General features: G+C 43.7%; 1 protein-coding gene across 11 annotated transcripts in view; it reads left to right on the top strand.

The window, feature by feature from the left end:
• Positions 1-24,856, top strand: part of NTRK3 (neurotrophic receptor tyrosine kinase 3) — a 390,942-nt gene that overhangs the window by 271,970 nt on the left and 94,116 nt on the right. For 3 of the 11 annotated variants that reach the window (XM_026448345.1, XM_031935801.1, XM_026448344.2), the window contains 2 exons: positions 11,344-11,478; positions 13,279-15,375. The exons of 7 other annotated variants lie outside the window; for them this stretch is intronic. In XM_026448345.1, coding sequence (XP_026304130.1) covers positions 11,344-11,478; positions 13,279-13,397 — 254 coding nt within the window. In that variant the 3' untranslated portion in view covers positions 13,398-15,375. Of the gene's footprint in view, positions 1-11,343; positions 11,479-13,278; positions 15,376-24,856 lie in introns of those variants that run through there. One more of the 11 variants, XM_026448346.1, reaches the window with a different exon arrangement.

The following is a 24,856-nucleotide window of genomic DNA, read 5'->3' as shown; positions in this document are numbered from 1 at the left end:
ACTATTCACAATAGCAAAGACTTGGAATCAACCTAAATGTCCATCAGTGACAGACTGGATTAAGAAAATGTGGCACATATACACCATGGAATACTACGCAGCCATAAAAAAGGATGAGTTTGCGTCCTTTGTAGGGACATGGATGCAGCTGGAAACCATCATTCTTAGCAAACTATCACAAGAAGAGAAAACCAAACACCGCATGTTCTCACTCATAGGTGGGAACTGAACAATGAGATCACTTGGACTCGGGAAAGGGAACATCACACACTGGGGCCTATCATGGGGAGGGGGGAGGGGGGAGGGATTGCATTGGGAGTTATACCTGATATAAATGATGAATTGATGGGTGCTGATGAGTTGATGGGTGCAGCACACCAACATGGCACAAGTATACATATGTAACAAACCTGCACGCTATGCACATGTACCCTAGAACTTAAAGTATAATAAAAAAAAATATAAAAAAAAAAAAGAAAAAAAGAGAATTGGCCTGTCAGAAAGGGAAATTGTTTGGGATGAGGATTGTAGAAATGTTGAGTTTATTGTTATGATGCACAATAATGGGGATACCAAGAAGCCAGTTGCCATTGTGAGAATAAAATTCAGAAGAAAGTTTGTGCTGGAGATAAAGGGTTAGAAGTTACCACACAGGAGATGGACATTAATGATGGAGGGTACAAGGAGATGGAGAGAGGAACAGATGGCTAGAACAGCATTTCCCACATTTTACTCTGCAGAGAAATCATCTGAGGATTCTGTTAAAATGCAGATCCCAATCCAGTAGGTTTTGGGTGGCGCCTGAGATGCTTCATTTCTGACAAATTCCTGGTGAGGCTATTGCTGTCAGTCTGAGATCCAAAGCTTATGTAGCCAGGGTTGAAAAGACTGATGCTTGAGAAACTACCATAGGGACCAGTGAAGGAAGAGAAGCCAACAGAAAGAAAGGGAGCAGAAAGGTAGGAAAATGATGAGGATGGCACAGTACTCTAGGTGTCATGGGGGGTGTGGGATGGTCAAGGTACCACATTCTGTGGAATGATCAAGGTAAAATGATCAAAGACTGGAGAAAATCTAGTCATGGGGTAACCACTGAAGATGACCTTCAAGAGGTTAGTTTTTGTAAAAGGATTAGAACTTGGATTATGGGAATGTAAGCATGAATGATCTGCAGAACAGTGGAGGTTAGGGCTGGAATTAAGTTATGCAAATTGTTGGTATCCAAAGGAACTAAGAAAATGGGATGAAAACAAATGGTATGGTAAAGTGGGGGACACTACTCCATCATTTACTAGGTAAGAGACTGAGAGTGTGGGCATACATTGGTTTGGTATGTGTGCACATACCCAAAGATAGAGGTAACCATATATAGATTTCTGTGTAAAGGGGAATGTAAGAGCAAAGGCAGAAGATGTTGAAGAGACAGGAAATAATTGAAGAAGGAAGTTGGAGATAGTATTGAAGGCATCAGTTACAAGGTTAGTTTTGGAAACAAAATACATTTTTCTCCAATATAGAAAGAAAGGCAAATAATTGGGCTCTGGTCAGGATGGTACAGTAAGTTCATGCTTTAGTTTCCTCCTCTGCTCTAAATATGTAGCAATGAAAAGAAACTGTAAGAAGACATAGCTGAGCCCCCAAACAAGATAAATAATCTGTGAACAAGAAATGGTGCAGAAATAAAACGTGATGTGCAGAGTTACATTCATTATTACACTGGTCTCCAAGTCTAGAATCAAAAAGTCAAGGCAGGGATTTAGCTCTGGAGGGTATCTGCAGAACGATATGTGCTCTACATTGTCAGAGGAGCAGAGCTAGACTCACTGCTTGAAGTCTTGGGGTGGGGGTAGTGAAGAAAAGAGTCTGAAAAGATAATGTGACTGACCCCTATCTGGGAGTACAACTAATAGGAACCTGTGATCCTGAGGAAGTGGGAGAGAGAGGATAAAGTTGCAGCTTTGAGACCATGAACTGACTTAAACTGCTCAACTAACTGAAGACTGTTGTACTCTATCCTCAGTGTTACCCTTGTAGGAGGACTCCAAGTCGTTATTACAGGATTTGGTTTATAATTGAAGTCCCAAGAGGTCAGATGGAGGTAACAACAGCAGCAGCAACAAATTAGACAATATGAGTGAGAAGAAAAGGAAATGGGAAAAAAACAAAGAAAACCAGAAAAAAACTCTTTTCATTCAAAATGAATTACTATAAAAAATCATGAAACAAGCCCAGGCATGGTGACTCACACCTGTAATCCCAGCACTTTGGGAGGCTGAGGTGGGCATATCACTTGAGGTCAGGAGTTATAGACCAGTCTGGCCAAGATGGCAAAACCCCGTCTCTACTAAAATTACAAAAATTAGCCAGGTGTGGTGGCACGCACCTGTAATCCCAGCTACTTAAGTGGCTGAGGCATGAGAATCTCTTGGCTGCAGGAGGTGAAGGTTGCGGTGAGCTGAGATTACACCACTGCACTCCAGCCTGGGTGACAGAGCCAGACCCTCTCTCAAAAATAATAATAATAATAATAATAATAATAATAATAATAATTATTATTATTATTATTATTATTTATGAAACTCATAAAAATATAATGATAAGCATATTTGTTATTATGACTTTTATTCAATAATGTTCTTGTAATGCTAGCCACTGCAATAAGACAAAAGAAGTAAAAGAATTGGAAAGACAGATTATCCTTATTGTGAAGACTCTGATCACCCTACATAGAACATCAAAGGGCATTTACAAAATAACCATTAGAACTAATTAGGGAGTCCAGCAAGTTCGCTAATATAAGATCAATAAACAAAAATCAATGTCTTCCCTAAACACCATTAGATCATTTAATGGAAAACAAATCACATTTACAGTAGCAAAAATGAAATAAAACCAAGAAATATGAAGTAAAAAAGCATAAACCTAACAAAGGATATGTAAGAGGCTATGGAAACATACAAAACGTTATGAAGAGTATAAAAGAAGAACTGAGTTAACGGAGCTTATAACTTATTTATGGATGGGAAGAAACAATATAATAACAATGCTGATTTTCTCCCAAATCTATAAATTGAGTACAATTTTTACAAAGGTTCCAGCAGAGTTTTTCAAAGCTCTTGCCTGATATGCTTATCCTATAATTTATGTGGAGGAATGAAACACCAAGATAGCCAAGGTTTTTTCTAACCAGGAGATAAAGATTGAAGAGATGTGCCCTAGTAAACAAAAATGCCTATTTTAAAGTTACAGTAATGAAGACAGGGAAAGCAAATAGGCTAAAGTATAGTAATTGTTTTTAACACTCAGAAAACTTACGTGCGTGTGTGTGTGGATAAATAAATAGGTAGGTAGGTAGGTAGGTAGGTAGGTAGATAGATAGGAGACAGATGTGTGGATATGAGTACTTTTTTTGGTGCATGTCATTGCAAGTCAGTATGAAAGGGAGAAACTAGGCCGGGTGTGGCTGGGCGTGGTGGCTCATGGCTGTAATCCTAGCACTTTGGGAGGCCGAGGCAGGCAGATCACGAGGTCAAGAGATCGAGACCATTGTGGCCAACATGGTGAAACCCCGTCTCTACTAAAAATACAAAAATTAGCCAGGCTTGGTGGCACATACCTGTAGTCTCAGCCACTCTGGAGGCTGGGACAGGAGAATCACTTGTACCTGGGAGCGCCATTGCACTCCAGCCTGGTGACAGAGTGAGACTCCATCTCAAAAAAAAAAAAAAACAAAAAAAAAAAAAACAAAAAACCAACAAACCAACAAACAAAAAAAACGAGAGGGAGAAACTATTAAATAAAACCCCATAAGGAAAAATAAAGAGATGTTTTTACCTCATACCAGTCAAAAAATAAATTATAAATTCTGGATGAAAATTTAAAGTACAACTTTTTATTTTAAATCAGCTTTTTATTTTAAAATAGCTTTAGACATACAGAAAAGTTATAACAGTGGTACAGAGCATTCCCTTATATCTCACATCCAGTTTCCCCATTGTAATCATTCTATATCACCACGATACATTTGTCACAAGTAAGAAACGAGTGTAGGTATGTTATTCTTAATTAAGTTCAATACTATACTCTGATTTCATCAGTTTCCCCCAAATGTCCTTTCTCCATTCCTGGACCCCATCCGGAACACCACTTTACATTTGGTTATCATGTCTTCTTAGCCTTCTATGATATCTGACAATTTCTTAGACTTTCCTTGTCCTTGATTACCTTGACAGTCAGGTTTCATGCAGAATGTCTCTCAATTTTGGCTGTCAGTTGGGATTTTGGGAAAGAAGACCGCAGAGGTGAAAGACCATTCTCATCACATCGTATAAAGTGTACATGCTTATCACATGACTTAACACTGATGATGCTAACCCTCATTGCCTGGCTGAGATGGTGTTTGTCAGGTTTCTCCACTGCAGAACTACCTTCGCCCTTGTTCCAGATACTTTGAAAGCAAGCCAGTAACAGTGCACACTCAAGGGTTGGGGGGAGGTGAAGCTCTACCTCCTTGAGTGAGGAGTCTCTGCATAAATTATTCATAATTCTTCTGTAATGGCGATTTATTAAATGTAGTACTTTTGTTTTTTATTTATTATTATTATTATTATTATTTTGAGACAGATTCTCACTCTGTGGCCCAGGCTGAAGTGCAGTGTTGTGATCTTGGCTCACTGCAACCTCCACCTCCTGGGTTCAAGCGATTCTCCTGCCTCAGCCTCCTGAGTAGCTGAGACTATAGGTGCATGCCACTACGCCCAGCTAATTTTCATATTTTTAGTAGAGACGTGGTTTCACATTTTGGCCAGGATGGTCTTGATCTGTTGACCTCGTGATCCGCCCACCTCAGCCTCCCAAAGTGCTGAGATTACAGGCATGAGCCACCACAACCGGCCCTAAACGTAGTACTTTTAAAGGAAAAGGTAATAGCCTGACATTAAGGAGGAAAATATCTCTTAACATACAGATTTAAGTAACATAAAGGGAAAGGTGAATACATTTTAATACATTAATTTAAAAAATCTATGAGTACCATATACAAAGTTAAAAGACAAACGGTAGCTTGAGATGACATAATTTCATGGCATTTATATGTAACAAAGAATTTGCATACAGAATAAATAACAAACTCCCACAAATAAAGAAAAGAGTAACAACTACACACACATATCTATCTATCTATATATATAGCTGTATAAGATATACAGCTATATATAGAGAGAGATAGAGAAAGACACACACAAGAAAATGAGGAAAGGATACAAATAGGCAGTTCCCAGTTCTTCAATTGGGGAAACCCTTATTGAGATGATGTACAACCTCAGTAGTAATCAGGGAAATGAATCTTAAAACTACAAGGAGGTAATATCTACCACCCATCGTTTGTTAGAAAAAATATCTGATATGGGAAGATGGGGTAAGAAATTCATACTTTTAGTGATTATAGAAATATGAGTTGGTATTACTTTGCATAAACATTTAGCAATAGAATAATGTTAAGGATTCAATTACACTAAATTATAGGGATATCCTCCAAAGATGTGCTTCTCAAGTGTTTTTGTGCATGGAAATCACCTGAGGAGCTTATTAAAACACAGATGTTGATTCAGCAGGGGCTGAGCATCTTCATTTTTACCCACTCCCAGCTGATGCTGATGCTGCCCCCACTTGCCTGCACTTTGAATAAGGAAGCTCTAGAGTAGAGGTCAGCAAACTATCACTCATTGGCCAAGGGCCAAATCTGGCTCTTGCCTATTTTTTACAAATGAAATTTTACTGGAACATGCTCATTTGTTTGTGTGTTGTCTGTGGCTGCCTTCAGACTATACTGGCAGAGTTTAGTGGTAGCAGCAGAGACTGCATGGTTCGCAAAGCCTAAGATATTTTCTATCTGGTCCTTTATAGGATAAGTTTGCCAACTACTGCTCTGGAGAAATTCTCCCACATGTGTGTACGGATATGTGTGTAATAATATTGACTGCAACTTTTTTTGAAATAATGAAAAGATAGAAACAAGTGTCAGTTGGCAGAACAGGCAAATAATTTGTAGCATATTCACACAATGAACTTCGTTAGCTAAAATTAATGAATGGGAGCTACATGTATCAACATGGATAAATCTAGAAAATATCCATTTTTTAAACGCTTAAACTTACACAGAACAAAACTGTAATTTGGTTATGGATATATGCATATGCAGCAAAATTATTTCAAGATTCCTGAAAAGGATAATCAGCTCTTTCAGAGCAGTGGTTACTTCTGGTGATGGGGAAGAGGAGAAACAGGGTTATATATGGACTCACATGGGTTCTCAGCCATTGCAGTAGCGGATTATTTGTTTAGAAATTTGAGAAGAAGATATCAAAATATTATACATTGTTAATGCTGGAGGTAGGCGCAGAGTTTCTACACTTTTCTGATATTTTAGATATTTCAAACATTGGGGAAGAGTCAAAAGACTCAGGAAAAAAATATACTGGATACAAAGACAGATATTTTGAAGTGCAAGGAAGGCAATTAAGATAGATTATTGATACCCAAGATTTTCTCTACTCTCAGTTAAGCAAGCAAAGAAGATGCTCATCTATTACAAAGGGTTCCTTATATAGTGAATTCTGAGAATGGTAAAGAATTTTTTTTTTCCATATGACTAATATTGCTCCATGGCTTATGAAGTATTTTGATTCTAAGAGGGTCACTTCACCCATGTTATGAAGTGGAAGGATTTTCACTTTCTCTGGGGACTAACATTTTACTCCTTTAAGCCGAGATCAGCTTGTCATTGGAATAGTCTTAGTGATGCCAATTGGTGGGTGGCCCCCTAGCACACCTTCCCCCATTTTTTGAGTTAGAGTCTTGAAATACTCATCAGGGACAACCTGTGAGAGCCTTCAAGATCCCTTCAGGAACGAGTCTTTTGCTTTTGTCTGAGAATCTCAGTGGTCCATGTCCCTTTATCTCACCCAGGCATGGATGTCCTCCCCCTGTGACTTCCTGTGGGCATGACGCCATGAGCTAAATTGTAGTTGGGGTACATTCAGCCTCAGCCCCTCCCTCCGAGCATCTGCATACAGCTGGAACCAGACTTGGCAACCGTGGCAAGCAGGCCAGGACTCATCACTCATTTTCCCAGCAGCATCGAGGTGACTTTATAGGAAGAGGTACCCCATACTGAAGTTGGGGGTCTCAGTTCAATACTCTTGGCTACACGGTATACAACAGGGACATTTTAGTTCCAAGTACCTTTCAATATGTGTTTGTTATTATAGGGATGTAGAAACACTTTGGGTCCAATTATTCCCCCTTATTCCCCCATGAAATGTACAGCTACATTGAAAAGTCCTGCTTGTTGGCATTTAACAACCTTTTGTCGTGTGCCTTACACATGTCAGGCAATGCGAAAGACAGCCAGTGGATGACATGAGTGCCACCTTCTCTCTTAGCAGTGGCTTTTTCCAGCATTATGCTTCAGCATGGCGTCTTGTTGGGAACCTGATTTCTGAACGCGCTTGCTTCCCTTACTCATACAGTTCAGTTTCTGAGCTGTCTCCCCTTTCTGAGATAGGTTTGTCCCTCTGTTGTAGGTTTCCAGCCACTTCTTTATCATTGTTAACCATGACCAGAGGGAGGATAAGTTTGGTATTTTAGGGGCGTCAACAAGGCTTGCAGAGATGGAATTTCCTGGTCTTAATGCATGGCCTATAACCTAGTATAATAAACATAATGTTTATTGTAAAGTTTAAATCTCAAATGCAAAGACAAGCCATGCAGGTACTGTAAATAAGTGCAGGAGTGGAGGATAATAGAAATTGGTGAGGAATATGGCAAGCTGGAGAACACACACCCACACGCCTCATATAAATTGAGTGGCTACCGCAGTGGGTTACCACTGTGCAGAAATTCTGGCCCAGGAGTGCCAGAACTCTTGGATTTTCAAGGGAAGCTAGAAATGGAGATATTTTAAATGTGAGATCTCCCAAGTTTTAAATGCTGGCAACTAAGCAACAAATTTTTAAAAATACCATTTGTGTTAAAAAATGAAATAAAATAATAAAATAAAATAAAAGGCATATCCTAAGGCCATATATGGCCTGTGGGTTAGGTTTGCAATCTCAGAAAAATAAAAGAAATAATCTGAAAGTTTTAAGCAGCATAGTCTGTGCCCAGCAAGCCTAGGCATTTGGGGCTCACCCACCTGGGCCAGTGCCACCACCCTTTTATTGAGTCCAATGGCAAGAGAAGAAAGAACTTATACTCAAAAAAGTGATAGCTACACCCAAGGAAAAGATACAGAACAAATCAGTCATAACTATAGCCCAGGCACCATTAGAATGCCTTGATGATCACCTTCCCACGACCTTAGAAGGGCCAGCATACAGGCAGAAAAAGAAGCAAGAGACACGTGTCTATGAGGAATCCTTTCTTCACCAAAGCGCACTCTTTTCTGTCCATGCTTGTTTACACAGTGGCCTGGGGTGGGTGCTCAGGAAAGAGTTCCACTGGGTACCATGCTTGGCTTACCAAGGGTATTCTCAGATATTCCACAACCCTTGGTTAGGGTATGACTATATTTTAATTATCCATCTCTCCATACTCATTACTACCTCACGTTCATGTGGTTATTTTTCATCCTCTCTAGGCTGCACTCCCTGAAATAACATCAAAATGAAGGAGTCCATGACCAGACAGGGTTTGGGGTTCCTTATCTGGAAGGTCCCAGTGCATGCGAACTGTCGTTGTGAGGGTGGGGGTGAAGCCACCAGGGGTAGAATTAAAACAGTGTTGGCCAGAGGAGGGAATGGCAGGGTATGGTGCTGCTTACCTTCCTAACTAAGCAAGCTGTTAATAAGGTAAGAAAGCCCTGCCCTTTCTTGTTGAAGTGGCCAGACTGAGAGCCTTGCTTCCCCTAGAGAATGTCCTTACCATCACTACCTTGACCTCCATTTCACCCCCTTCCTGGATATTGGTTTTCCACAAATGGGATCCATATTGCAAAGTGGTTAGTTGCAAGGGCTTTGGAGGTATGAAGAGCTGGATTCAAATTTAGACTTTGTCACAAAGTGAACTTGGGGCTGTTTTTCCATATTATAAAGGCAGAGTTTTCTCCCTTGTAAAGTGGAGTTAATACTATTCACCTTTTGGGGATGTTGGGGGATAAAGAACTAACTGTAGGCAATGCCTGTCACTGGCGTTCCCTTATATAGATCTGTGGATTCCAGGGCAATCAGCAATATGTCTGATGGTAGGATTGGCATAGTTGGGTATTGCTTGGGGCTCCCTGCTCCATTCCATGCCTACCTGCAATGGGTTGAAAAATATCTCACCTCTTCTTGCCTCTTGGGGGAAAGGTGGGAAGGTTGTGGAAAGTGTGGCACCCTGATTTGGGTGGGATGCCCTTCCCATTGCATTGCCCTCTGCCTCTGGCTCCCTGTTAGTCTACCACCCAGGGCCCTAGTGCCAGCACTCCTGTGTATTTCAGCCCACGCTAGGGTACAAAATGCTTTTTTCCGCAACCAGTGCTATGTCAGTGCTAAGGGTTACTGTGATGTAGCAACTTGAAGATGATAAATGAATACATTTGAAGAGGGAATGTTTGAAAATGATTCTATAGAACTCCATTTGGTATTGGGACTATTGTCTAAACCATAACCTAGGCTACTTTATGCAGTTGGGTAATAGTCTCATGTCAGATATCAAAAGGTAGAAGCAGAGATAGAAGGAGAAGGAGAGGTCTGTGAGAATCCACAGTCAAGTGGAAAGAGTGTAGGCAGAAGATGCAGGGAATGCCTTCTCCCTGGAAGGTGCTGGGCTGGTAGCTCCAGAATCCCAAGGCCAGAGCACAGGGGTGAAACCCCAGCAGGGGAGAGAGAATTAGAATCTCCAAGAATCTCAGAAAAACAGGTTTGAATGTCTTTTTATGTGGCAAAACCATGGGAACCGACCTTTCCTTGCTGCAGTCAATATAAAGGACTTGCCTTTAGAGATTTAACCAGCTCTTGACTCAATAGGATTGCCTTCAAAACCTCTCTTCCAATCGTAGGGGTGCTCAGTGCCCCTTCTCCCCTAAGTTCTGTTTACAATGTCCCTCCTTTTCCCAAAAAGATCCCAGAGCTTCTGGCTTGCTTCTCAGGGAAAGTATTCTTAGAAGATCCCTGAAGACCCAGCTATGTTCTGAATTACAGAGAGCCTACAGGTACCTTTGTGCTGAATGTTTTGGGGAAGGCTGTTGACAGCCAGAGGAAAAGGTTAGATGTAGCGAGGTCTGTGGGCCCCTGGTGGGAAAGGCCTTCTTTGGAAATGCCTTTGATTTGCCCTCTTCAGCCTTTTCTTTACCCATTTACCCCTTTACTAGTGTCCACTATGGTTCTGGGCTCCCCTGCCCTTCCCCCAGTAAATGCCTTTTACTTTCTACTCAGGGGTTGTTCTGAGACAGAGGAGGAGGAATGGAGGATTTTGGAGCAGTGCCTCTTATGCTATCAGGCTTCAGCTTTTAGAATCTTGGAAAGACTCCACCTGGGAAAGAGTTCCAGAGAAAACAAACTTCAGATCCAGGCTCATATGGGAAAGGGCTCATGTTCACAAAGACAGCTTCGGGGACCTTGGCAGAGACTTAGGCAGGCTTGGCCTTGGTCTTTAATGGATCCGACACGGATCTTTCCAGGGCCCACAAATGCTGCATGGTCTCCAAAGGAGATTTCACCCTCAGAAGCTACAATGATATCTCTTTATAGAAGTTGTAGTCTTCAGGTCTTCAGTGAGCCAACAGCTTTTGTTGTTCCAGTGGTTTATGCCCTAATGATGGCAAGGAAGATTTTAAGGAACCAAACACCACCACCTCCTCTCATCTCCTCATCATCCCTCCCTTGTCACATTGCTTTCCTCTTGAAAATTAGCTGAATTTTTTGATGGGATATTAGGAGCCAGAAAGAGAGTCTTGGGTCCAGGATTATCTCCCAAGTCAGAAGAAACATCTTTCCAGGCCCAGGAATGACACTCTTAATGGCAATGATGGGCACAATTTTGAGACATTTTGGTCCAAGAAGGAAAATGGGGGCAAGTATGTTAGGAAAAGTGCAGGACAGACTTCATGGTGATGGTGAATCTTTCTTCTCTGACTCTAACTTGTGCCATTTCTATAATGCCAGGGTGAGATTCCTAGGCTCTAGAGTTTATGCATAAAATAAACCAGCAGCCCCTACAGGCACAGCAGTGTGGGTACAGGAGCTGAGAACACCTGGATTTCTGTTTCTGGCATTTTGCACTTAAGAAAAGTACTTTCCCATGTTTTTGCACTTGGGGTTTAATACTGACCATTAATTCCCCCATGTCTGCCTCTTCTGCCAGGGGTCTTTTCAAACATAGACAATCATGGGATATTAAACTTGAAGGACAATAGAGATCATCTAGTCCCATCAACTCACTATATATATGAGGAACCTGAGGTCCAGAGTGGGGAAGTGTCTTACCCAAGGTCACATGGTGAGTTACCTCCTTTGACGTCTTTGTATGCAGTAAAAATCCCTCCCCTAACCAATTTTGGTTCTTAAGACCTTAAGACTCATCAAGCCTCCATATATTTCATGGAGTGAGGTATGACTAGGTGCCCAGTATGGGATTTGGTACTAAAAAAAATCCCTTAAGTTAAAAGAGTGTCTTCCAGGGGAGGAAGCTTCATAGGGCCTATGTAAGGGATACGGGAGAAGCAAGAGAGGACCATGGCCTGGAAAGAAACAGTGGTGTCACAAACTTTCTCAGGAGGCTGCCCAGACCAATGGCCTTCCTTCCCTTTTCCTTCATACCCAAGAGAACCTTTATCAGGGGGCAGGGTGGGGATGCTATCTCAGAAACATCTCACCTTGAAACTGAGCCTCCCTCTAAACATGATGTCATAGGCAGGGAAGATTTCCTCTATCTTCACAAATCTGACCCCACCTCCTTCAGAGGAAGGGGTCTCAGCACCCCAAACGACTCAGTACTGTTTTGTCCATAGCATGTCCTGGGCAGGAGGAGAGGAAAGTCTCAATGCAATCAAATTTTGTTTCAAGTTTTTCCCATCATATTCCCAATGTCCAGAGGCCCCTTGTGACCTCTACATTCCTGAGCATAGCTTCCATAAAAAGATAGGCTTACTCTGTTCACATATTCACACACTGATACACATTCAAACACACACACACGTGCACACACAAATATATTCACACATACACACATGCAAACACATGCAAACACACACATGCAAACACACACATACACATACACACTCATGCAAACACATATGCAAACACACATGTGTACACATGCAAACACACACAAACACATCCACATGAGAATGCACATGTGTACACATGCAAACACACACATGCAAACAAATACATGTATGTGCATATGCAAACACACACATACACATGGAAATGCACATGCACACTCTTTACAGACACTTTTTAAATCTGTAGTTGTTTGAGCAACATCTTTCTGGAGATTTTATTAGGAACGCCCACTTTTCAGGACATCCTAACTCAGTCCATGGCTGTATGACCAGAAAGGAAATGAGCTGTCATGGAAGTCCTCCTTGCTCGAGACAGCACGTGGCCTGGGGGCCACCAATGTTACTCCTCCAGGGTATTTTCTTCCCCTGTAGGACTTGGAAAGATGGCAAGGGTCAGAGATCAGCCATTACTCTCTAAACCTTCCACAGACCTGTGGTGTGAGGCAGAAAAGTCAATGAGAAAGAGCTTGTAGGCTTGGGAGTATAGCACCCCCACCTCCTGGTGTGGTCAGAAGTGGGCTATGTAATTTTAGCTCCTAAAATTAGAAATGCCCCTCTGGTATCCGCAAAGAACGTCAGTTCTGGGGAAGCATAGCCTTCTCCTCCCATCCCATTGCCCCTTAGTGACCCTACAGTACATACCCCTTCTCCGACACACCCCTCAGCTCATCATCAGGGGCTCCTCCTTTCAGAAAGACGCTTATAAACCGAGACCCATTTAGATGAGACCTCTCCTCCTCTTCCATGACAATCCAAGGCCAAGCACCCAAAAGTTTTGCTCCCTTCCCTTCCTCGGTTCAGTGGAGGCTGCAGCAAAATGGAGTGTTTCCAGTTTCTCTGACCATGCTGGGTTTTAAGTTAATCCCCTCCTCCTATCCTTCCCTTTTGCTGACAGTACTTCCCCTTTCAAGCTCCCTCTCTATTTCCCCTCCTAGTTTTGATCTTCTTTGGGGGTTTTGGTTTTTACTTTATTTTGCTTTTTTCTGTTTTTTTTTTCTTTTTGTTTTTTATAGGTTTCAGAGAAATTATGTTGAATCCAATAAGCCTTCCCGGACATTCCAAGCCTCTTAACCATGGCATCTATGTTGAGGATGTCAATGTTTATTTCAGCAAAGGACGTCATGGCTTTTAGAAACTCCTTTTAAGCCTCCTTATTTTGATGTCACCTTGGTAGGCTGGGCCCTCTGAGAGGTTGGAAGCTCTAGGCATTGTTCTCTTTGGATCCAGGGATGCTAAGTAGAAACTGCATGAGCCACCAGTGCCCTGGCACCCTTTAACACCACCAGATGGGTGTTTTCCCCCATCCATCACTGGCAGGGTTGCCCCTTCCGTCCAGTCATCACTGTGCTCCTTTTTTTCCGGCCTACGAGACAGCTCCTGCCACCATCTTTAGAGCCAACAAAGAGAATTAAAAACCTGTGCACCAGGAGCATCTTTTAAATACACTAGCCATTCTCTTGCTTTACACAAACAACCTAACCATCACAAGAAAGCCTGATGAAGTCCAGCCGTGCTCCAGCCTCACTTTCCCTGCTTGGAAGCGTGGGGTCTCCCTGGCTCTCCCAGGATACCATGCTGTCCTCTTAGTGACCTCGTCGCCCTGCAACCTCCAGTGGGGAAGAGTCACAGAGAGCACCTAAGCAGAGGTGGAGATGGCGCGGTAAGAGGAGGGGGAGCCAGGCTCAAGTATTGGCACCAAGTTAGGTCTCAGAGGAAAGAATGGAAACCAATCACTTTACGTTTTTATTTTTATTTTCGGTGGAAAAATCATCCTTTTTTTGGGACACACTTGCCCCCACTTCCTCTTCTCTCTGGAACGGCTCACAGTGAGTGCGATATTAGAAAACTCCTTGCAGAGGAGAGTTTCTCCAGGCTCTTCCTGGGCCCTTAGATCTGCAGTTCCGACAAGCTTTGGCTGCAGGAGGTTTTACCCATGAACTGGCCATCCTACTAGGACCACAAGGGACCAAGGGAATCAGGGACCGAGGCCCTTCCTGCCAGCCCATGATCCCGGGATTGGCTCTCTTCCCCTACTTCCACTTATTCTTGACTCAGAACTTTTGGAACCCAATGGAATCAGCATTTCAAGGTCAAGATGAACTGAAGGGGAAGAGAAGTAAAACTTGGCCTCCTCCAGCCCCTCTCATGGCACCAATGGAAGTGTCCTCCTGTTCTCTGGTCAATATGTGTGTTTACTTTGCTTGCTTTGACTCATGCCTTACTCCATGGCCACCTCTCCCAAAGAGGGGGCTTGCTTTCCCCATTTTCAACTTGATCCACTGAGGAGAGGGAAGGGGGTGACTTTCCCCTCTTCCATAGGAAAGGCACATTTGTAGGGCCTGAAACTCTCCCGTATTTGCTGACTCACTAGTGGAGGAGAGGTCTGGCTCCCAGCTCCCCTGGTCCATGGGGCCTCCATTGTGTGAAGTCAGCATAGGCTGCCCACCTAATGGTGGAGAGCATGAAACTGGGAGCATCCTGTGGGGGGCTTTTGGGGGAAAAAGGTGGTTGTTTTAGCCCACCATTGTTTTGGGGTGGTGTTGCACACTAGTAGAGGATAGAGTCTATGCCTTTGGCAAATTTAACTGGGAGTTTGGATTCCCACTTAAGGGTTTTACTTCTTGGGTCCTGTGGATAGTGGTTCTTTGTGTCAGGATCCCAGCCCGATTCTGCAAATGCCTCCATGGGGTTTAAAAACATGAGGCTTTCCAAGTTCTTGCCCAGTATCTGGGGCAGCCTCCAGAGTATCACCTGGGAGTTCAGATTCTCTCCAGGACTCCAGGTGTGTGTTTATCTCGCCCCCTCCAGCTCTCCTCATCCTGCTCCCCATTGCTCCATGTCAGGCTGTTCCCCATTATGCCCTGCTGATGCTTTGGGTCCAGGGCCTCCTCCTAAGTGTGGCTTTAAGGAGTAAGCTTGAGGATGATGTTTTTTAATTATTGTAAATCATTACCTCATTTCCAGCCTCCCAGGCTCCATCCATCACTGCATCTTTTATTCTGCCATTTTCCTCACCTTGTGCTATGAAAATGGGGCGTTGTGTTTCCACAGAGACTTATAGGAGTGTTCAGTGTATAGTTTCTTAATAAACACTTTATTTTCTAATGAAATGACTGAATCAGACCTCTTATTTGGAAATTTTGCAAAAACATTCAAAAATACAGAAAATCCAGGTTACCTGCATTTTTTCCTGTTTTCCTGTTACTCTTTTAAATAAGCTTCTTAGTTAAGTTCTGTGTTTACAAAGGTGTTCACAATCTGTTCCATTGGTTGCTTTCATTGAGAGTCTTCCAGATAGGTTAGGCTCATACAGTAAAGTGCTTTTCATCGTATTGAGAAAGAAGTAGAGGCTCAGAGAGGTTGAATGGTTCACCCAGGGTCACACAGTGTGAGAGGTGAAAGCAAGATTGAAACCTGACTTCTACAGACACTACTCGGGCCACTGAGACCCTCACTCCTTTGGTAGCTGGGGAATGTTCTGTTGTCTGAGCAGCCAAGGCTCACAGAAATCTTCTCTTGAGAACTGATGTGTAAAGGAGTCTGGGAGTGGGGTTGGGGATCCTTTATCTTTGGGTCACCAGCAAAGCCAGTGGGGCGGTCCCTGAGATGGAGTGGTTTTGCATGTTCCCTTTGGATGTTGGGAAAGTGACCTTGCCCAAGGAAAGATGGGGCTTTGGGTGTACAGGTCAACACACTTGTCACTCAGAAACACGCTCCCTTTCATGCACAGACACCCACACACACACTCAGGTGAGCCACACTCTCATGGCAAGTTTCATGTGGGCTGCCAGGAGGGAGAAGTCAAAGAGTAAAATGCTTAGATGAACTGGCATATCTGTGCACCCTTGAACCCTGGCACTGACACAGCTAGAAGAATTAAAATGCTCCCTGTATCTTGCCCTCTTACTTTCAGGAGGAGAGGACACTGTGAGGCTCTGTATGCAGGACAGATGGAGCAAGAGTGCAGAATGTGGGCTGGGAAAGGGCTCCTGGGTGAATTTGAATGTTTCACTGGGCCCCAGTAATCCTTGTTGGAGCTCAGTCATTGTGGAAATAGAGACAAGACAAGTAAAGTAATGTAGAAGGGCTCATGTTCCAGTCTGACAGGAAGTTGATCAGGCTAGGTTGGTGCTTTTCTATGTATCCTCACTTACTTTATCTTCTATTTAAGTCTAGTTTGGTTTGAGACCCCCTTATGCCAAATGGAATCTCCTGCTCTATAGAGTGGCTTGGGTGAGGGGTGGACCAAGCTCTGCATTTATCTCTTCTCAAGGGTTCCAGGGAGAAAGAGTTGGAACAGGGATGCCTGAAGGGTTGGGACTGTCCTGGAGACCATGAGGGGATGCACTAGTTCAAGGGAGAACTTTCATTTTTAATATAGGAGGGATTTGAGTTTCATTTTGTTCTAATGCTTGGAGCCTATCAGTTTATGGGAGAAGAGATAATAGATAAAAATGGCCTCTGAGAATATGGGAAGGAAAAGTATCCACAGCTCAGGAAGAGGGGATAGCACTGGCCTTGTGGAGGGAGTGCTCTTCCCATAGAGAAGGAGGCAAAAAGAGGAAAGGATGTGGAATGTCTTTTCAAGGTGATAGGACAAGAAAGTAAGGGAGTTCTTCTCTGGTGGCTTCCATTTTTCTATAAAGAATGAGGCAAGGCCTTGTGCTGCTACCGAGAAGACCCAAGGAGAGTTGGAACATCTGAACGGACAGGGGAAGAGACTATGGAAGACTATGGGGATCTATGGAAAGGTTGCTGGGCAGAATGAGGAACCGGTTGAGGTTGGAGTCTAGGCCTCTGTTTTCCATGTTTTATTGCTGGGTGTTGAAGTCTTAGGGCATTTACCCCAGTGTTGGTGCCTCTAGGGAAGTCAGAGCTGGTATAGGGCAGATGCGGAGAGCTGAACTCAGCCCAGAAAGATGCCAGTTTGGACTGGCTTCAGTTTAGGGTGGCTCAGGGAACCAGCCAGTCCTGCAGCTCCCTGACCGCCTGCATTCGAATCTCACCAACAGGATTTCACAGTAGCTTTCTCAGACCTTAAGCTTACATTTTGGTCCTGCAGGATTTTGCTGCATAGATTGACAGCTGACTCAGTTCATGAACCCAGGGTACTTGCCAGATGCTCTCTGGATCTTCATTCTGGAGAGGTGGTTGACAGGTGCTGGTTCTGAAGCTTAGATAATGAGAAACTCAACTGTACCAATAAGATCTTGTAGAACAAGGTGAAATTTGATCTAACACATTCCAGGGACATGCCCTGGAGAGGCTGGACTCTTTTACTAGCATTACATGACCAGGTTCTGGAACTGATTGCCAAGCTCCCAAGAATGGGTTTGCTGTGGGGCATTAATAGTAATAATTCTATGTATTTTATGAAGCACTTACTCAGAACCAGTCACATTTTACCCACAAGGAAGCTGAAGCTCAGAAAGATTGAATAACTCGCTCAGGTTTTCACAACTTGAAACTGGCAGAACCAGGACTGACAGGGGGCCTGCCTGACACCTCAGAATGCTTTTGGCCACTCTGCTGCCCCCTAAAGTAGCACATCTTCTGCTCCTGGTAGCACATCTTCTGCTTCTACTCCCTAGGTGTTCCACAATCATAGCTCCCCCCTGACCCCACTCCACTCCTAAGACAGAAAAGTCTTTCAGGGGTCTTCAGGGATGGGCACCATCCCTGACTTCCTTCTGGAACCATTGGGACAGGGTGATTTTTAAAAACTAGAAAAAAAATCTGCGATGTTCTTTCCTCTCATTGTAGCATTTAGTGACTTGGGGTGTATGAAAGCATGGTTGGGCTTAGATCTGAGATTAATCCCATGTCTTCAAGTTGGTGAGATTCCCAAGCAATGATGGCCTCTTTGATATTGGGGAGGACTAGTTGGATGAGACCAACCTGATCCTTAGGATAGCAGGTTAGGCTGCCCAGGTCTAGGCAAGGGTGAGCAGCTTCAGATAGGAAGGTGGTAGAAGAAAGGATGAGACCAACCTGATCTTTAGGATAGCAGGTTAGGCTGCCCAGGTCTGGGCAAGGGTGAGCAGCTTCAGACAGGAAGGTAGTAGAAGAAAGGGCCTCGTCTAACTACCCACCGTCACTTAACCTTTCTTCAACCCACCTCAAAGACCTCCTGATATGTCCAAGCTCAGCCATGCAATGCTCACCCCAAAAAGACCAAACGCGAAGCAGGCTGAATTTGGAAGTCAAGAATCTGACCTCTAGCCACCTCTGTCTCTTCTTTTGTGTGGGAATCCCTTTCTGCAGCCAAGCTCCCAGCAGCCACATCCTCACCTCCACCTCCCCAGCCACAGGTGTGACCGCAGCACAGCACTGGGCTCTGACACATCCCCTGGCTCGTCCCATTTCCCTCAGGTCAAGCCCAGGCATAAGCAAAGGATCAAGCATCTCGGATACAATGGTGAGGCAGCAAGGGAGGGTTGGATGCCACGGGAAAGCTCAGGAGCGGGCAGATCAATGCAGGATGACTTCATTGTTATGTGGCTTTCTGCAGGGAGCCAGACATGGATTAGGCAAAGAGCCGGAGCCTTTGTTCCTTCAGGGTTTACTGACTCCTGTGCTCTGGCTAGACTCACACATTGCTGCCAACGTGACTCTGAAAGCAAGAGCAAAATGAAGGTGGCAGGGAGGGAGAGACAGGAAGGGGAGAGGGGTGATGCTGGCTGCTTGGAGTCTTCTCTGTGAAGGGCCCAGGGAAAACTCTTAAGCGTGACAGCAGAGGCGGGAGGAAGGTAGAGAACAATGGGGAGTCTGGCTTCCATTTGGACTGTCCAGCAAGGGCCTGGAGCTCTCCTCCTCCTCTCTCCCAGCTCTCCCCCACCCACCACATTTCTAATCTTTAATGCTGGCTGATGTGGGTGAAGCTGCTTGCAGCCTCCGGATTCCTTGGATAGCTCTGGTTCTGCATTTTGCCTTTAGAAATCCTACTGTTACCACCCCCTGTACTTCCCACCTCCCAAGAAAACCTCAGCCTAGATCTGACAATATATATCCAGAGCTAAATAAGACTCCTTCTTCAACCCTACTTGAACCCAAAAGTGAGTTGAAGGAGACGTGCTGGCAAGAGACAAGTCCCTTGTCTGCTTTTTTGGGTGGTTCTGAAATTCCATCAGGATTCTGAGGCCCTCTTGGGTAGGACTCTTTCCAATTTCTCCATAGAGTGACCCCACTTTCCCTTGAAATTAAATCTTGATGAGGGAAGAGATTTCTGCATGGGTGATAAGGTCTAACACCCCTCTGCATTTTTGCCCCTTTTCATTTGGGCACATTTTCCTTCTGTCACAAAATATCTGGGTATTTGTGCCTGAGAGAGCTAGATCTTCTCTCCTCATTATGCTTGACTTCTGGGTGGGTGTGAATGCATTGCTCAAATGTTCTGTATGCTCCTGGGCCAGGAATGGTGAGGACTGACAAAAAGAGGGGAAAAAGGAAGATATCACAGGCAAACCTTTGACTGGGGCATGCTCTGCTTTGAGAGAAGGGAACAAGAAAGACAGGAGCACTTCTGAGGAGCAAAGATCCCACAGGGACGTAGAAGGTACTGATGGCTCAGATTTGGTGTCAAAGGCCTCCAGCCCAGGTCTGTGTGGGTTGTATCTGGGAAGGAACTTGGAAGTCTGGGGTAGAGGAAAAAGGCAGGGTTACAAGTTACCCAGAGAACAGAGCTGTAGAGAAATCTTAGCTGAGGACTCTGGTGGGACTTTCAAACCAAGATACACGAACCTTCCACATGGGACCAGATGGGCACTTGGCCTTCTCAGGATCATGGTATTTTCTCATGACCCTCTGCCAAAGGATCCTCTCAAAGCCTCTCTTAAATAGATAAACCTGACTTTGATTTACCTATGGGAGGAGACTGGCACCTTTGGCATAAGTCAAGAAGAATGGAGCTTAGCTTTTCTGAGAGCCAAAACCCTTGAGCAGTCCTCACTTCACACCCTAAGAGTAATGTCAAGTAATGTCTGAGTTCGGAGGGGTGGTCAAAACCCCCTGCTCAGCTATGGAGAGGGTTTGCAGAGCGAGGAGTGAGGTTGCCCAAAGGCATGCATTCCAGAATGGCAGTCGCTGACTTTTGCCTTCTTCCAGAAGAAGATACATCATGACATGACAGAACATCATGTTAGCTCAGAAAACACTACCAAACCTGGCTTTGGTAAGTAACGCTGGAGGCCTTGGTGGCTTGCAATGATGACCAGCTTGTCTTCATGGCTGTCTTTGCCTCAGTTTCTGCCACTTGTGTGCTGTTACCATGGCAGCACAATGAAGCCTAGCTCTGCCTTTGGAGACCTCACTGAAGCAAGTGTCCTATTTCCCTGAAAAAGACATTTTCCCCTCCCTTGCCCTCAAGTTCATTCTGCAGTGAGAAGGACAAGGACTTAGCCCTGGTAAAGGGGACAGTGACTTCACTACTGTCTAATATGGCCTGGTGATACCTCTGTTACAGAGTTCTGATAGACTTACTTTCTCACTCCAAAGCTCACACTACCTTCAGTCTGTTTGGGACCCCATAATGTCGTTTAAAAATCACATTGTGGTATTCTTTACTCTGCAAGGCTTGCAATAGCCTTTGGCCAAAAGTCATGAAATCCTGACCTTCAAAAATGCACTTCTCATAAAAAGAGAGGGTGTGGAGCTGTGGAGAGCACATGTGCTCTTCCAGGGATGGGGCAGGTCTACAGAGCCTGTGACATGGTCCTTAGCAGCTGCTCAGGCCTAGGGAAATATTTACTTCTCACAGCTAGGTTCATGAGCGTGTCAGGACCTCGTGACATGGAGGGTCCTCTAGTTTTAAGCTGAAAGGGTTTAGCCTCTGTGACACAGGGGACCCCTGCACCTACAAAGGCTAATTTCCAGTCTTTCTCAGCAGTGGGGCAGACAGGCAGTCTCCAAGCTCTGCCGTCTTACTGCCAAAGTCAAAGGAAGAGTGACAGTAGGAACATTCCAGAGTACTGGCTAGATACTAACTAAATCTAGCCTATTAATTATACTCTGTCAGAACCTCTGGATGCTCTTGCTGTTAATTCTGAAAGAAAATTCACATGGCAGAGAACTTAAGAGTAAATCTCAAACAACTTCTGTCATGAGTGCTAGTCCCTGACAGCTCACCCTGGACAGGAGGGCACAGCCAGGATCTGTGATGCTCTCTGGTTGTCCCCATCCGGGGACCATAGCTCCTCACTGAGGCCTTTTGCTTCAGAGGGAGCCAGATATAGAGCTGGCCAGGGAGAACTTGAGTCTGTTCCCTCCCACTGCCAGTGGGCCGCAGGGGAGGCACCACCAATATAGAACATATTCTGAGAATGTCCTTCTTGGGAGAATTTAAATTCTATGTTCATGTTTAAATGACTCAGAGAATTGTTCAATTTTTATGGCTATCAATTTGGCATTTCTTGCTACCATAACAGGAGATTGTTGCACAGTACCTCTGATACCAAATGGCCAACCTAGTCATTAAGAAGACCAGAGTAACCCCACTGTGCATTTTCAGGATGGTGTCTTTGGCCATCTTAATAATTTTATTAGGTCAATCACTTGACCAACTGTTACCCTGCATAAATTGGTCAGTTTTCTGGGCAGAGCTTCAGGGCCTGCAATATGGTTCTCCCTTAATTTGAAATCCCCAACTTGCAGAAAAATATTTTTCTCTTCTTCCAGTTACTAGAAAAATGATGTTGTAAGGATCAAGTGCTCCCCTTTTTATTGATTGCAGCAGTGTTTCCCTTTAGTCTCATGGTATGCCAAGGGTCCATCAGAAAACTTTGGAGAATGTTGCACAGTATGGCCAGCTCTTACAGATTCACAGTTTGCATTAGGATATCAAAGCCTCCAAGAAGTCCTGCTGTAAACAAACCTTATTCTACCACTTTCCAATTCTAATTAAACACAAAACATTCTTTGCTTAACACCTGTTGATAGACTCAGCACACACATGTTAGAAAACACTGAGTTAAGGTGTGATCAGAAGCTTTTAAAGAAGAATCAAGCAGAATGTGTTCATCAACCACCCACCTTCTTATGTCAAGAAACCACCACACCCAGCACGCTACCCAGCTGTAGGCTCAGCCCTCACTTCTGCCTTCTACATAGAGTCAGAAAAAATTCTGGTTGCTGATGGATAGCCACTCTTGTGAAGATCAGGAAACCTTCACTGTGATATCTCAGAAGAAAATGGTAAGTCATTTCACATAAGAGCTTGAGACCTCAGCATTTAACCTGGACATCTGCCCAGGCTGGTGGAGGTGACATCATCTAGTGGTAGCACACAGCAATGAAGACCTGGATCCCAGTCTCAACTCTACCACTTGCAAAGTGACATGGGGTAAGTTACCTTTCCTTGTTCCATATTTGTCTCTGAGTAGCTAGTAGAGTTTACTGATCCTCATGTAAAAGACCCTGCCTGGACAGATGCCCCAAATGCCATGTCCCTATGAGTCACTATTGTCTCTTAGTGGAGGACATCTTTTGGTTCCTGGTCCTTCTCTCTCTTCTGAATGTGTTGTGTATCAGGCGAACAGAGTGAGAGAGATGGCTGCCCTTTTGGGTGAGGATCAGTGGATTTATCTGGATGAGGATGGAAGCAGATGCTTAGGGGTTAATAGACCCTCTCTGTCACAGCTGGACAAGGTCAAGCGGAAGTTTTCGGCACGATTTTCTGACTTTCATCTCAAGAAGGCAGCTCTGCCTAACAAATAGTCTGAAATGTCAAAGAATAAATGTTAAAGCTTGAGGGGTCATTCTCTAGGGAGTTGCCTGGGTTGGCTAGGGAGGGAGGGGAGGAGGGAGAGAGGGACACAGCAGAATCCTTCACATAAAGATTCTGACTTGGTTTGTGATATTTAAGAAAAAAGAAAACTCTGAATTATTTATAGCACAGAAGATATAAGCAGGCTGTAGAGAAGTCGCCTGGCTTCACATGATAGTTTATGGTCATTATTTAGCTGCCCCAGCCTTGAACTGGTAAAACTTTTCTCATTAGTCACATGCTATTGAGCTCTACTTGAGCTATCTATTATTATTATTATTGCTATTATCATTATTTTAATCAAGAAAATTCATGTCCTTCAATATGTGAGTTGGGGGATGCAATTTCTAGAAATGACATTTGCACAAAGCAGGAGTTATCTCTTTTCCTTAAAGGGACTCTGGCACACCCTTCAGTAACTCTTTCCACCCCTGTGAGTGTTTCCAGCCTGTGCCTGTTCAGGCAGGGATTTGGAAGACCCCTGCTCTGATATGGGCGGGAAGTATCTTGGTTTGGGCCTGGGTACCAATTGGCCATGTCGATCTGGGAAGGTGAATTTCATCTCTCATTTATTCCCTCTGAAAGATGAATGGAATTGTCCTATGCCTCTTCTGAGTAGGCTGGGCATAGGAAGGATGATTCCATTGTGTTCAAAATGCCTTGGTACCTGGCAGGGGGCGAGGGGATAGCATCTACATTATAGGAGGGGATAAAAGAAGTAAAGAAATGTTAAAAGGTTAAATAAAAAGTGATTGAAGGATTGGTGGTAAAGTTGGGGGGAATGGGTTCTTTCATCTGTTTACTTTTGTCAGTGATAAAATGAATACTTCATGTTGATAATCATATCCTGATTCTATAGCATGGGTAATTGAAATTCACTGATAATCCCCAAATTGCAGTTAAAATTAAAATCACAAGCTTCACATGTTCTCTCTTCCATCTCTACACATGGTACTAACACACTCTTAGTCACTCTTCTAATTGTTTTTGCATACCCTTGACAACACTCTGGGAGATGCAAACACATGGAATCAACTTTTGGTCAGTTTGGGGGTGGTGAGGTGAGGCTAATTAAACCGCAAATCCGATCACCAGTAGAGCTCCAAACAAGCAATATTGTATTTAGGTGGTATTGCTTTTGTTGAAGATATCAATACTTTTGTTTGTTTCCTAGACCTGTTTTTTTTTTTTTCTACCTTGAAGAACCTGGAGAACACTTTGCAGTTAAAATGTCACAGTGACAGTCCTGTTATAAAACTCTGAAAATGTACATGTTTTTACCCTCACTAACTTACTCTATTTCTCAGAAGTCTTTGAAGTGTTTTTCTTCCACTCCCTACTTGCTATGATGTAGAAGTTAGGCTAGCACCGTTGCTCTAGGGCAGTGGTTCTCAAAGTTTTTGGTCTTGGGACCTCTTTACACTTAAAAGTCATAGAAACCCCAAATAACGTTTGTTTCTGTGGGTTATATCCATCATATTCACTGTATTTGAAATTAAAACTCAGTATAATTTAAAAGCTCACACATACACACACATTCCATTTAGCTGTCAGGATGATGACATCATCACATGTCTGGAAACCACTGGACAACTTCATGAATAATACCTGTGAGACACGAGAGTGAAAAAAGTCATACACTATCTTACTATTGCTGGGAAAATAGTTTTGACATATAAATCTCCTGAAAGGATCTTGAGCCCACCAGGAACCTTTGGACCATTTTGAGACCTGCTGTCCTAGAGAAAACAGGCACAAGCAGATTCTGAAATCAAACCTGGGTCCCCTTGGAGGCAGGAAAATCTACCAGTAATGCACTTTGATCCAAGTGT

The sequence above is a fragment of the Piliocolobus tephrosceles genome, chromosome 6 (genome assembly GCF_002776525.5).
Source record: "Piliocolobus tephrosceles isolate RC106 chromosome 6, ASM277652v3, whole genome shotgun sequence".
NCBI classification, from domain to species: domain Eukaryota; kingdom Metazoa; phylum Chordata; class Mammalia; order Primates; family Cercopithecidae; genus Piliocolobus; species Piliocolobus tephrosceles.
This window is presented reverse-complemented; position numbering and strand designations above follow the sequence as displayed.